The sequence below is a fragment of the Elaeis guineensis genome, chromosome 12 (genome assembly GCF_000442705.2).
Source record: "Elaeis guineensis isolate ETL-2024a chromosome 12, EG11, whole genome shotgun sequence".
Classification (NCBI taxonomy): Eukaryota; Viridiplantae; Streptophyta; class Magnoliopsida; order Arecales; family Arecaceae; genus Elaeis; species Elaeis guineensis.
In genome coordinates this window covers 18,131,066-18,144,230 of record NC_026004.2, presented here as the reverse complement: position 1 = coordinate 18,144,230, position 13,165 = coordinate 18,131,066, and the positions used below count along the sequence as shown (strand labels likewise).

Sequence of the window (13,165 nt, the reverse complement as noted above, 5' to 3'; positions counted from 1 at the left end):
CGTGTCAACCGTTCGGTGGATTCCAAACCAGCTTATGTGAAGTGGGGTTCGAGCCACGAAGATTGCTCTCTTTGGGAAAAACATCAGAACCAAGCGTTTTGGGTTTTGGCTGCTGTTCAGACACAGGCTTACTCCCCTTCTCAATAGCTCAACATAGCTTAGATTTACCGAGTGCGGGTGAATTTATTTTTATATTTAAATAAATTTAAATATAAATAAAAATTTAAAATTTTGATCAATATTTATATTCATAATCATATTCGTAATCATATTTATAAAAAAAATAGATATAAATATGAATAGACAATTATTCAATCCCTATTCGAATATCCAGATATGCATATAATCCTATAAAATTTTATATAACACTTATTAATTTTTAAATAAAATATACAATCATATAAATATATTATTAACTTGATTTATCATCTATTTAATAATATATTTAACTCTTTAATCAGTAAATTTATAATTATGTTTTCAATTTTCGAATTGTATTCGTTGAAAATAAATATGGATATGAATTTTTACATCTAAATAATATTATTTATATTCATCAAATAAAATAAATATGGATATAAATATGCTAGTATTTGATCCACTGTCAGCCCAAATTTCAAGTTTTTTTTTTTTTTTTTGATCCTCTTTTCTTACAAAAAACCATAGCTTATAATTATCCATTTTGAGTTCATTTTTTCTTTTGGACCCTCCATTCCTACCAAAAAAGAGCGACTGAAATGGATAATTACAGATCCACAGAACATCCTCCTGTCAGAGCTAGGCCAACAAGCAATCCAGTCGGCCTGTTGATTAGCTTCCCTGAAGATGCATAAATGAGTTCCTAAATTCTTTTTAAAAAAAAATAAATAAATAACACCCTGCAACCAAGAAAGCTACATAAACCAATGACTTGATCTATGAAATCACCATCGAAGAATCACCCTCCAATCCAATATGCTCCACACCAAGGTTTCTGCAACCATAACATAACTCATTTCCTCCCAAGCAGCAAGCATCCTTACCTTTCATCACCATCACTCCGCGTATCGAACAGAAGCAGCCATAAACACACCCTTCAAAATATCTAATAAGGACACCCAATCCCGCTCTATCATTCCCATGATGTATCACAAGATCCATGAAAAGCACATTTAACCTACTGGGTTAAGAGGGTACCCAAGAGAAGATAGGGTTATTACTCAAGGGAGACATCCAGGAAGAAGACATGCCCCCCGAGTCCCAGATTACTTTTAATTGAGTACATAAATCCATTGGCAGCCAGACAGCCCATCTCGCAACCAGAGCTGAAGAACAAATCTCATTTCTGAAAACAAAACAACTTCGGGCATTCTGAAGTCCAAACCAGCTCAAGTTCATTGATTTAACAGAAACTGAATGCAAGAAGAAAAGGATCCCCTCCATCGATACCTTTTAAACTTTGTCCAACTTATTTAACACCAAAAACACAGCAACGCATGCCTCGTTTTTACTGTAAATTTAACCATCAATTCCAACAAACATGCGACCATAACAACGAGAAACAACAAAAATAAATAGTAATTCAAGGTTGCATCAATTATGCCCTCTCAAAGAAGATTCAAGCAGCACAAGTTAATTTTTTTTTCAAGACAAAAGAGAAGAAAACTTGAATAACAACTTAAATTGGAGTAGATTATATAAATCATCAATCAGATGTCTGGAGTAGTTTTAATTCCATGAAAGCTAAATACAGTATGCACTGTACAATTTATAACTGGTGAGTGACTCTTTTATGGGCCTTAAAAGCTTACGTGGAGAAAGAAAAGCTGAAATCATGGGAACGAGTGAAAGGCTCATGTAGTGAGAATGAAGTCCAGAGCACCATTTCAGATTTTCTTTGTTTTATTCATGATTCATGTCGGGAGTCTAGACCAGAATCTCAAGCCCGAATGTGTTCTCTCCGCTGTATGTGACGTAAAGAAACCCATCTTCATCTTTCTTCTCATCATAAATTGTAGACATTATAGCTCCTAAAACATTCAAAACAAATATCAGCTTTACCGCCCATGTGTATTGAACTGAATGATTTTCATGCTGCTCATGTGCATGCAGAATCACCTGTAGGTGGAAGCACATTATCAACGAATATGAAGATGGCCTTCTCTGCACTTAATTTGATTCTCTTGCGAATGACATAGACAAACTGCCCAACAGTCAAGTCAGCTGGAACCAAATACCTGCATTTGCAATTTGTGAGCATGTAAGCAATCAATTTAATCATTAACAAGATCAACACAGAGGGATAAGTTCCTTCTTTTCAGCACAAGTTCCTTAAGCAAATTGTCATGTTTGTAGAGTTAAATGGTCTCATTTTGAATACAAATGACTGAAGAAATTCTTTCCCAGATTACCAAAACACTTGTATCAAAATAAACAGAGTTACAAGGCAAAGTTCTAGTGAGTAAAGGATAAACTGTTTATCTTTCAAAGATTGCTATACAGCTTGAGTAACTCCAATAGCAATTTGCTAGAAAGAAAATGTCTAGCATAACACAGTAAATACATGCATGGACTAGGAGCTAACAGCTACTAAACGAATGATGTTTTCTTCTCATATGATGAACAATTTAGAAAATAAATGATAAAGTACAAGGAAACCCTTAAAAGAAATGAATTTGGCAATTTGTAGATAAAAAGAAAGAAGTCAAGATCAGACTGTAAAGATATGAAAGGAAAAAACCCAAGCCATAATTAACTTAACAATGCTTACTTTTTCTTGTCGATATTTGGAATATCACTTCTTTCTGCTTTCTCCACAATCACCTTAGAATCATAACATATGGTTCAATATAAAGAGAGATAATAAGATAGGAAACTAATATGAGCAGCATCTACTAACTTGCAATGCAGAATTGAACACAGCAAGCAGGTAGCACAGTCTAATAAAGATGGTCGGAACATATTTAGCTGGTTTGCAGGTTCGCTTGCTTTTTGCTAGGTTTTCAAGCATCAATTTGCTCTTTCTGAGTAAACTGAGTTTGTTTTGGTTAAGCCAGTCCACCAACTTTGGTTAATTGTGTCCTATTTGCCCCTAGCAAAGTTTTCTCCAATCATGGTCAGTGCTCCAACACTGTGGTTGCCAGCACCAACCAGTTTCAGAGTGTCTAAGATAGCACCATCCTGGTAAACAATTTGAGATATAAAGATTTATGTGCCAATTTATTCAACATACAAATTTCACTACTTTAGTTCGGTTTGTTAAGACTTGTTATGCATTTATTAGGGATGAGGGTGGTGCTTGTAAAGGGCATTTTCTGGGGGACCATAATGTGCAACATACCGAGACATTTTGTGTAACTCTCACTTTTAACTCTTCATATAAGATATTAGTGGTAACCATATAAATGCTTGCAACTTTACACATATCTAGGCATGTATTCCTACTTAGGTACAAATGTTGCAGATTCATAAATATGATGTGAATTTCTTGAAAAATAAGTATCGGGAAGTTTGTAATTTCGCATGCATCATAAGCTATCAGTTTAATCATGTCTTCCTTTGCCAAGGAGTTGTTTAATTATTTATAAGCGAAAGGTTTACTAATTTAAATTTCTGGTAGGTGAGTTCAGACCATTGCAGCTTTATGGTCATTGATAATCCATTTTATCATTTTAAAAAAAAGAGTAGTTTTCTGTCAAATTCATAGACAAGAATCTCTTAATAACACGTATTACCTTATAGGGTTACAAAGTTGTGCCCTACTAAATGAGAAAGGTAGTATTTCCAACCAGAAATACTATGTCATCAGCAAATTCGATGCACTCTACCAAGGTGTTTTACATAACTCCCCAATGCAACATCGAACATTTGAAAAAATTCGAGGAAAATAATATCTTATCATGATGAAGCACTATATGTAGATATACTGGCATGTGTTACATTTTGGAGGGCCTCATGTGTATTAGACATGCATATGCATGACTAAATGACACAGATAGTTTTTCCAATCACACATACTATGTCATCAGCAAATTCGACTTCCTCTACCAAGATCATTTTTACATCACTCTCCAATGCAACATAGAAAATTTACAACAAAATGAGAGGGAAAGAGTATCTTCTGATAATGCAGAACTATATGTCGATATACCCCATCATGCTTAGATCCAGATTTTCAGAATTCCTGAACATGATTCTCATTGAAGGTTCAAGTATGAATATGCAACAGCAGCCAATATGATCACTCCACACATTTTACAAATTAAAGGATCTTTTTTATCACTCATTCCTTGAAGACTGCAATGATTTACCAGCAATTATTATTCACAACAAAATAACGAGAAATTTTTCCATCAATAAATTACTAACTACATTTTAATATTGGCATCAAAAAAAATCTTCATCCAATCACTAACTTTAAAGGATGGTTAAGAAAGTCCAGCAGAAATGCTCATAGAGTATTGATGCTGTTCCTTCTTTCACTAAGGAAGAGTAACTCCTATAAAACTGTATCAGATTTCCAACAAAGATGCGCGACTAACAAATATATGTTTTTGAGGCCCTGGGTGGATGGAGACTAGCTAACAAGAAGCCATGGAGCCAGCACCCATACAGGCACAAGATGGATATAAAATTTATAACTTGTCCCCTGACAAAATTAGGATTCCCCATTCTATGAAATTAGAAATAAATATTTGTGTTATGTGGGTATCCGTTAAGCTTCAAGGTCCACTAATCATACAGCAGAAAAGTTTATATTGCAGTTATAGGTAACATGGGAAGATCTCTATTGAAGGTCCACTAACCACTCAACTATTCTCCAAGTAATAAAGCATCATTTTGCAGGTCAATATGGATCTCTATTTATCTAGTTGCTAGCATGTGCACAGCCTATGAGATAGGAATTGGCTATTAGAAAATATGCACCAAATTTGCTCATTTACTCAAGAATATAGATTTATAGATACATGTTTAACTTCTGCAGATTTTTACTTTAAGCTAAGGGTTATCGATATAATATTGCAATCTTGTTATCTATCTATCAGACCATGTTTGAGGTCCATATTGAGCATACTTTAAGGTTAAGATTGGACTGAAGAAGTCTTGAATGCATAGCAACAGATCCAAAAAAACGATAGCCACCACATTTTTTTGTCAATTAATCAATGATAGTAATTAGACAAGTGATTTAAATAGAACACATCTCACTGATGAAGTATCATTAATTTAATTGAAGGCATTTTATACATTCTTTCCTCTTTAAAAATATTTTCACCAATGTTAGTGCCAGACTGACACGAAGCCCAATTGTCAGACAATGACAAGAACCACAAAGAACCTCCATTGGATGTTTATGATAGGAGGACCTATCTGAGAAAACTGAAAAAGACAGAGTGGTCACTTAGGGCCAGTTTGGGAAAATCCCAATGGATCTTGCCAGATTTGGCAGGATAGGCCAGAGAGAGGCATGGAAAGGAGAGCAGAAGAGGGGAAAGGAGAGAATGGAAGGGACGTAGCATCAGATCCTTGCAGGATGAAAAAAAGACCTCAAGAGGTCTTACTTCTTCATCTTGCCAGGATCGAGCCACGATCCCCGTGAAGTTCCTCTCTCTGTTCTCCAACTTCCTCATTTTTCTTATCCCAACATGGTTTTCTTCACCTATCCAGCCCGACCTTGTATGGTTTTGCCAAACATGCCCTTAAAATGATTTTCTAAAAGAGTTTTTAAACTGCAGAGAATATTCTATGTTATTTACAACTAAGCCAGGATGGACATCCTCGAATTGTAAATGATATGATTGGCTCTAACAAGTTAATGGCTTTAGGTAATTGTTTTGGAGATTGGACCTTTAAGGAAAGAAATAATGATCCAACTTGTTCTCTGCTCTTCTGTCCCATTACCCTGTCCACATGATTGGCAGTCAGCCAATACAGGTAGCTAACTCTAAGGGTCATCTACATAGAGAAGTAAAGGACATCTAAATCATTGAAGAACAATGTTAAGCACATCAAGATTTGAAGATTGCAACCTGTTTGCTAAGAAGTAATCTGAGGATGTATTCACCATATATCAAGCAATATATTCATCCTATGTCTGAAAATTTATTTAAGCATATTCTATATGAAGAATTAGATTTCAAGGATTTCTCTAAGGTGTCACTAAACAAGAACAGAATTGTTGATCTTTGCATCTAGTCAAACTCTAGAAGACTCACAATGTTTTCTTTTTCATTCATATCTCTCTAGCATTATAAGAAAAACACCAAGGGATGGGACCCATGAGTCTCCATCCCCTGCTAGAGACGTACAAAATATCTCTAATATTATACGGAAAACAACTCTACTTCCTGAGTTTGACTACAAACACAATCAAGGTTTGCCATCTCGGTACTAAACCCTACACCAGCACCATCATATTATAGTATTGGTATGCAGTTTCGTATAGTACGAGATAGTGTATGGTCCCGGTACGGGACAGTATGGCAGACCATGGACACAACTTTTTTCTCCATATAAGAACCAAGACTCATGAGTCATGTGGACAACAGCAATCTATTTTGTACCTCTTGATCATGCTATGATATAGTTTTAGAATAAATATACCCTTTCATATTCAGCATAAAATAACTGAAAAGGAGAGGAGTAGCAATAAGAGATTATACTGGGAAAATATTTATCAAAAATATCAAAAAAAAAAAAAGATCAATGGGATCAAGACCATCCACCAAACACTATCTTCTCTTGAATAAACCATGTGCACCATGTGTCAAATACTAATAACAATTTAATGCCATCTATAGGTCAAAACCAGAGAAATCCCTAGCTAAGAAAAAGAATCCACAAATATCCACCTAATTGTGAAATTCTATAGCAAAATGCATGGGATCACATTTCAACCTAAAGAACTGCAATGAGTCACCTATGCTGCTAGATGAATGTTAGATAACCAGTCAAGATACAGTTAATAGCTTGTTGGACATTACATAATTGACCAAGTCAACTGATAAGGATACTATTTGGACTGATAAATTTTAACCAGAATTTAACAAAAAAGGAAAAAAGATGAAAAAAATAAATAATTCATATTTCTAATTAAGGTCCTACATATCAATTAATGTAAACCACATGGAACTCCTGTGTGAACGACTAGTAGATGTTGTTGACAGTGCTCAAAACCAGGAGCAAGTCAGCAAATTTCCACAGTATTGAGCAGGACAGCAATTCATGAATGAGTAATAATTATATCTAAGCAAGCTCATCTAACAGAATGCTTGAATTTGGGACTGAATAGGAAGAGTAGTGACAACAGAATTCCCAATGTTTCATTAAAAGAGTTTAGAATCCATGGAAGGTCAGGAGGAACATCAAGTGCAAGAGAGAGAACGGAGCTTTCAATGTTTCATCAAAGGAGTTTAGAATCCATGAGAAGTTTGGAAGAACATCAAGTGCAAGTTACCAAGCCCTCGATGAGAATGTCACTTAATGGTTGTACACAATATATGTTGAAACTTGAAAATGCTCCCAATGGTAAAAGCTTTAAGAATTTTTTCAATGTCAAATGTTGAGATCTGCCTGATGATATAGTAAGTGTGGACTAGCATGCATGGGTTGTAACAAGGGCACTAAACTGCGACTTTGTGATAGACAAAGAAAGATTCTTCAACATCCTATTACATACACTTATATCTCAAGTGACTAATAATATCCTTCAGACAAAGGATTTTTTGTTGCTCTGAGCCTTAATGCAGAAAATTTTATAATGTATTATCATACAATCGACTTGCCCTTTGAGCATTGATTGTGTGTGTGTGTGAATAACTTAACGTCTTGTCCTTCATGTTACTTTTATTCACATGTACATATCAAAGAAAATCCACCTAAATTGGTTCGATCATGGAGGGACAGAGTCGAAGCCGATTTCTTTTCGAATATACACAGGATCACTGTAAAAAGCAAGAGATATGAAATATCAAACCTAGTACCTTCTGGGTACTACATACAACATATGCGATGACAAATAGGAGGAGATCAATATAAATGATAAAAATTGAACTTATAGGAGGAAAATCATCTGTGAAACATGAAAGCATTTGACTATGTGCTTCCTAATCATTCAAAACAAATATCTCGGTAGATTTTCATAAAATAAGTTACATCTCAGATTTTCAAGAAATATATTGAGATTTTGGTCTCCTAAGAAGCCCACGACTTTTCATTTACACTATCAATTCACTGAGGCTGGCTCTTGATCTACTTAAAATTGAAACTACACTTCTCCGAGAGCTCATCATCAAGTCATAGCCGATGCAAAAGTTGATGTTAAAAATCTAGATAGATTTTTCAATAGGGGGTTGTTGCAGCAGCAACCAGTATTCTTACCTGCTCTATGTATGAGGCTCGTTATCCCAAACAAACATCACTATCTTTAAGGAATTGATGTCATAAATATTTGCGATTAACATATATTGATTTGTTTGGCCATGTATGGTCGTGATAATAGATAAGGTAATAGCATGAAGCACAGACCATAAACCACATCATTAGAACTGTAATCACTCAATAAGGTACAAGCATATTAATTTGGTGTGAAGTTACAACCGACTTCCTAGCTTTCCTGGATCAGCTTTTTCATAAAAATACTTGACATTGGATATTCGTTGTAAACAAGCAAAGAATCAAAATTTGTGTTGATAAATAATTGCTCAAATCACAAGATACACTAGACATCACTTCTTCATATAATTTATGCTCTGGGAGATTGGACAACCAATAAGAATGTACTAAATAGTAAATAGTTCCGACTAAATCACCCTTTTTTAGTATGAACAATCAATAATGTACTTAGGGTAAAGAGGTAAAAGAAAATTCAAATGGTATCACAAACAAAAGAAGAAAAGAACGAGACAGAAAACTGTGCATGTGAATGGTACAGGTATATTCTTCTGTTCCCATAAGGAAAGATACCCGCATACCCATTCAATAAGGCATATGTAGCTTGAAAAACATCAATGACATGTCTGCATACTGGCTAAATGAGTGTACATGCCATCAACATAAATTAAACATGATCATGCAACCAAGAATTCAGTATCATCTGATATTCATCTTTACGTTTACTGCCAAGTAGTTTTGATGTGCTTTTGAAGTGATTATGATATATGGCCATGAGCATAACCATAACAATGCAGCTCCTTCAACTTATTTGAGGTCAAACCCATGACCACAATCACAACCAGCAAGTCAAAATTATAAAGATATGATAGCAGTAAGAATCTTCATGGTGGAAGTGAGGACTGATAGAACCAAAACTATGTAATTCATTGACATGCAATGCCTTTTCCAAACTAGACTAAAAACAGCGTGACCAATAAAAGGGATTATTTTACATATAACAATGAATATATACACATATACATACATATGTATAGTACAGGATTATTTTACAGACAACACCACGACTATTACTGAAAAAGAATAACAGAGTCCATGTGTGATCGACCAATATATTCACCTCCTAACATAGAATTTTACATCAAAAAGTTACGACAATCCATAAGTCTGAGTCTCAAAATTCAACCTTTACTAAAACCAGCATACAGGAAGGAAGAATTGTGAAAGCAGGCAATCAACCCACCAAAACAATCAAAGTGATAGAGAAATCTAAAAATACGGGGCGAAACATATAGGAGAAAAAAAATAATCCTTACAGGAATTCTATCCGGGTATTTCTCCCTGATCCTAGCAGCCTCCGCCCGTCTCTTCTCTGCAAATTCAACAAAATTATAGACGAAAATCAAATTCAATTAAAAGCAAAAAAAGACACAATTACATCATGACATCGGTTACACACCCAGGTCATGATCTTGCTTGAAGGAACTCCTCGCCATGTACCCTGCAATTAATCCACAAACAAAGAAAAAAATCAAAAAAAAAAGGGAAAAAGAGGAGAAATGTCGCCTTTTATTCAACCTAACCAAAAGACAAGAACTCCATAGAAAAGAACAAAAACAAAACAAAACAAAAACAAAACAAAACCCTAATTTTGAAAAAAAAAAAAAAAAAACTTAGTGATCAACCAAAGTGCGCAAACCCAAAACCGAAAAAAAAAAAAAAAAGAAAGAAAGAAAGAATGTTTTGATGCGAAGCCAACTACTGATCAAACAGAGAACCGAATCGTTAAAAGAGAATTAAAAAAAAAAAAAAACGAAAGGAAGTCCAAGAAGATTATTCTCTAAATTCGAAAGAGAAAACAATCTTACCACCAAAAAATAGAGAGAAAAAAAAATCCACCGAAAGAGAGGTTGGGGAAAGAGGCGGAGAAGTCAAGAAGCGTTTTTGGGATTAAAGCAAAGGAGAAAGCTTAGATTATACATATATATATAGATACCTCTATATATTTTTATCAATCAATTATTTATATTTATATGATAAAAGGTTACGTTTGGATAAAGATCGGAGGAGGAGGGGACGAAGAAGACGAGGACAGCTTAACTTGTTTGGATTTGTTTATTTTGGGGTGAAAGTCGGCGTCCTGCAACCACCGCACTGCCCACCCCACGTGTATTTATCTACATGGACTGCGTAAGACTGGACTCCAGCATGGTTAAAATTTTATTTACAATAGAGCATGAGAAAATTGATAAATTGTTGTTTTTTAAAGGTACTATATAGATCGAGTTTACAAAAATTTTACCTATTAGCCTTTGTAACTATAAAAGATTAATTCTAATTAAAATAAGTTTTGGATATGAAAAATTTAGTTGAAGATTGAAAGTTGAAAACTTCTTTATTTAATAAAATTTTTGAAAGATTATGATGAGATATCTGATAGCTAATATGCAAGGCAAAGTCTTGTCAGTTAAAATCGGACATCGAAGCTTTGGTATTATATATATAAATAAGACACCAATGAAGAGAATCATACATGTAATTTCACACATACCATAGCTCAGTACGTCCAAAAATAAAATTTGATACATGCTGATAAAAGAAAAAAAATATTAAATTGTGATCGAAATTATAATTTTCCACAGCTTCAACATGGAAATGGTTGAAATTACATCTCCACATTTATTTTTTTTTCAAATTTGTTGCCTAGTTCGCGAACCTGTGGAGCTGAATAAAAAGATATCATTGGGCTTAAGTACTCTCAAGTCGGTTGTTGCAGAAACACAAAATTTGGCTTGGAGGAGACTCTCCCACTATTATCTCATGAATATTTTCAAGTCCTTGAAGAAAATAGGCATCCAATCATTTACTAAAGAGCATTCTATGCTAAAGAGGGTGTGATCAACGTCGGAAGGCAATCCACAATTATTACAAAGACAATCAAGCTGCCGACTGGATAGCTGCGAGGGCGATTGATGGGGATTTCATAATTGGCAGTCACACTTAGGTTCCACCTAATTTGGGCAACATTGGGCTTCTGATCAATGCTGTGTGGCTTCCTATAGAACTTTTGTTTGGGCTCAGCCTATCTACATTCAAACAACTTTAAAGCCACGAGTGCCAAACCATGTGCAGGAAAAATGTTACCAGGAACAATACCGATATCATGAGGCCAGCTTCCAAGATTTCTGAGCAAACCCCCAGAATAGGCCGATAAGGAGGGCAAAAGGAAGGCCATGATTGGTTTTGTGGGCAGTAAGAGAAAGCCATCTCCCCAAATGTATTATTTTTTATAATTTAACTTGAAAGGACACCTTTCAAGATTTGAATTTAAAATTTTCTTAATTTGGAGAAGATGTGCAACCATCAGGCTATTGCGCCGCTCATGTCGGGAAACAACTGACGCAAAGCTAGATTTTTTGGATCTATTTATGGTTTGGATGGTCTCCGTGCCACAATGAAGGAATTCGATGATCTACTTATACTATATCTGTTATTTTACTATATATGAGAAGAACTTCTAGACTCATGCAATTGAAGCCTCACAGGACATTTTTTTTTTTTTTTTTTTTTGATAGGAAAAAAAAAATAGAGAGCACATTGCTTTTTTGCTAAGTCCCAACTGTAGTTAATTAGTTATCTTTCCTTCTATTATAAGCTACCTAATTTCACTAAAACTTTATTGAATAACTCTTTCTAGCAAATCCTTTTTCTAATTTAGGTTTAAATAAAAACTAAAATAAATTTTAGGACTCTAAATGTGCATAAACAAAATAGCCAAAATCTAGCTTTTTTTTTCTTTTCTTTTCACTTTCAATGGAGCCTTATCCAAACACTGCTAGATTGTTATAACTTGCTTCACCATTCATTAGGGCCACATTTTGATAGAAATAAATATATAGATAACCCCCATTTTCTATCTTGCAAACAGTCATTTTAGTCGGCAGAATAGCTCAATTTTCTTCTTATGCTATATGTGTGAAGAGATATCCTTGTCACTTGAAGGATAATACCATCTATGGAGAGAGGATGGAATATTATATCCTATTTTTTTAATATTTATTATTTATATAAAAGTGTGTAAAAAAAAATCGATTATCATGAGCCTGAGCTGAATCAGTCACTTCAATTTAATTTAAGCTAAATTTTTTCAAAGTCAACCTTATTTTGATTTTAAAAAATTCAAAAAAATTGGTTCCATTTGATCTTAAATTTTTGAAACCAATCCAAACAAAAAAAAAATGGCCTCTCTCTCTTTCACACCACAAGTCCCTCTTCATCCCACCTCTCTTTTTCTCTTCACTATTGCAGCCATTGAAGCCTTCTCATCTTGCTAATCCAAAGATGACAAGACAATCGAATCATTTTCTATAGCCAGAGCAATCACAATGCATAAAAGAGACACCCCTCTCATATCTTGTAGGGTGTCATCTTTTTTCAAGCCCTATTCTTCTCTAATCATATTATTGTCATTTTCTTTTCTATTTATTTCTTTAGTATTTTTTTCTCTTTCTAATTGATTACTTTACTTCCTATCTAAGTCCCTTTCTTTTGATTCTTGAAATGAAAAATTTTACAAAAAGAGGTTGAGTTTGATACCAACAGAAAATTAGAGAGCATCCAAAATCCTTCTTTGGTCCATCGAAATTTTTTCTCACTCTCCCTTTCCCCTGAGACTTGTAGATCTTAAACAGATTTTTTAGATAAAATCTCTAAGAAAACCATCATGAATAAGCAACATCGAGATCTTCTTAACCTAATACAACGAATTGAAATTAGACCTCCTTAATTTAATAAG

At 34.3% G+C, this 13,165-nt stretch overlaps 1 protein-coding gene across 3 annotated transcripts; it reads right to left on the bottom strand.

The window, feature by feature from the left end:
* Positions 1–1,645: 1,645 nt before the first annotated feature.
* On the bottom strand, positions 1,646–10,527 carry LOC105054988 (autophagy-related protein 8f). 3 transcript variants are annotated; one of them, XM_073246581.1, is made up of 6 exons: positions 10,472–10,527; positions 9,830–9,871; positions 9,687–9,742; positions 2,750–2,802; positions 2,098–2,216; positions 1,646–2,009 (listed from the first exon to the last, which is right to left on the bottom strand). In XM_073246581.1, the coding sequence occupies exons 2-6, from the start codon at positions 9,864–9,866 to the stop codon at positions 1,906–1,908; spliced, it is 369 nt and encodes a 122-aa protein (XP_073102682.1). In that variant the 5' UTR covers positions 9,867–9,871; positions 10,472–10,527; the 3' UTR covers positions 1,646–1,905. The 3 variants fall into 3 exon arrangements, with proteins under 3 accessions (XP_073102682.1, XP_073102683.1, XP_073102681.1); XM_073246582.1 differs by having other exon boundaries at positions 10,419–10,500; XM_073246580.1 differs by lacking the exon at positions 10,472–10,527 and adding an exon at positions 10,239–10,443.
* Between the last annotated feature and the right edge of the window lie 2,638 nt (positions 10,528–13,165).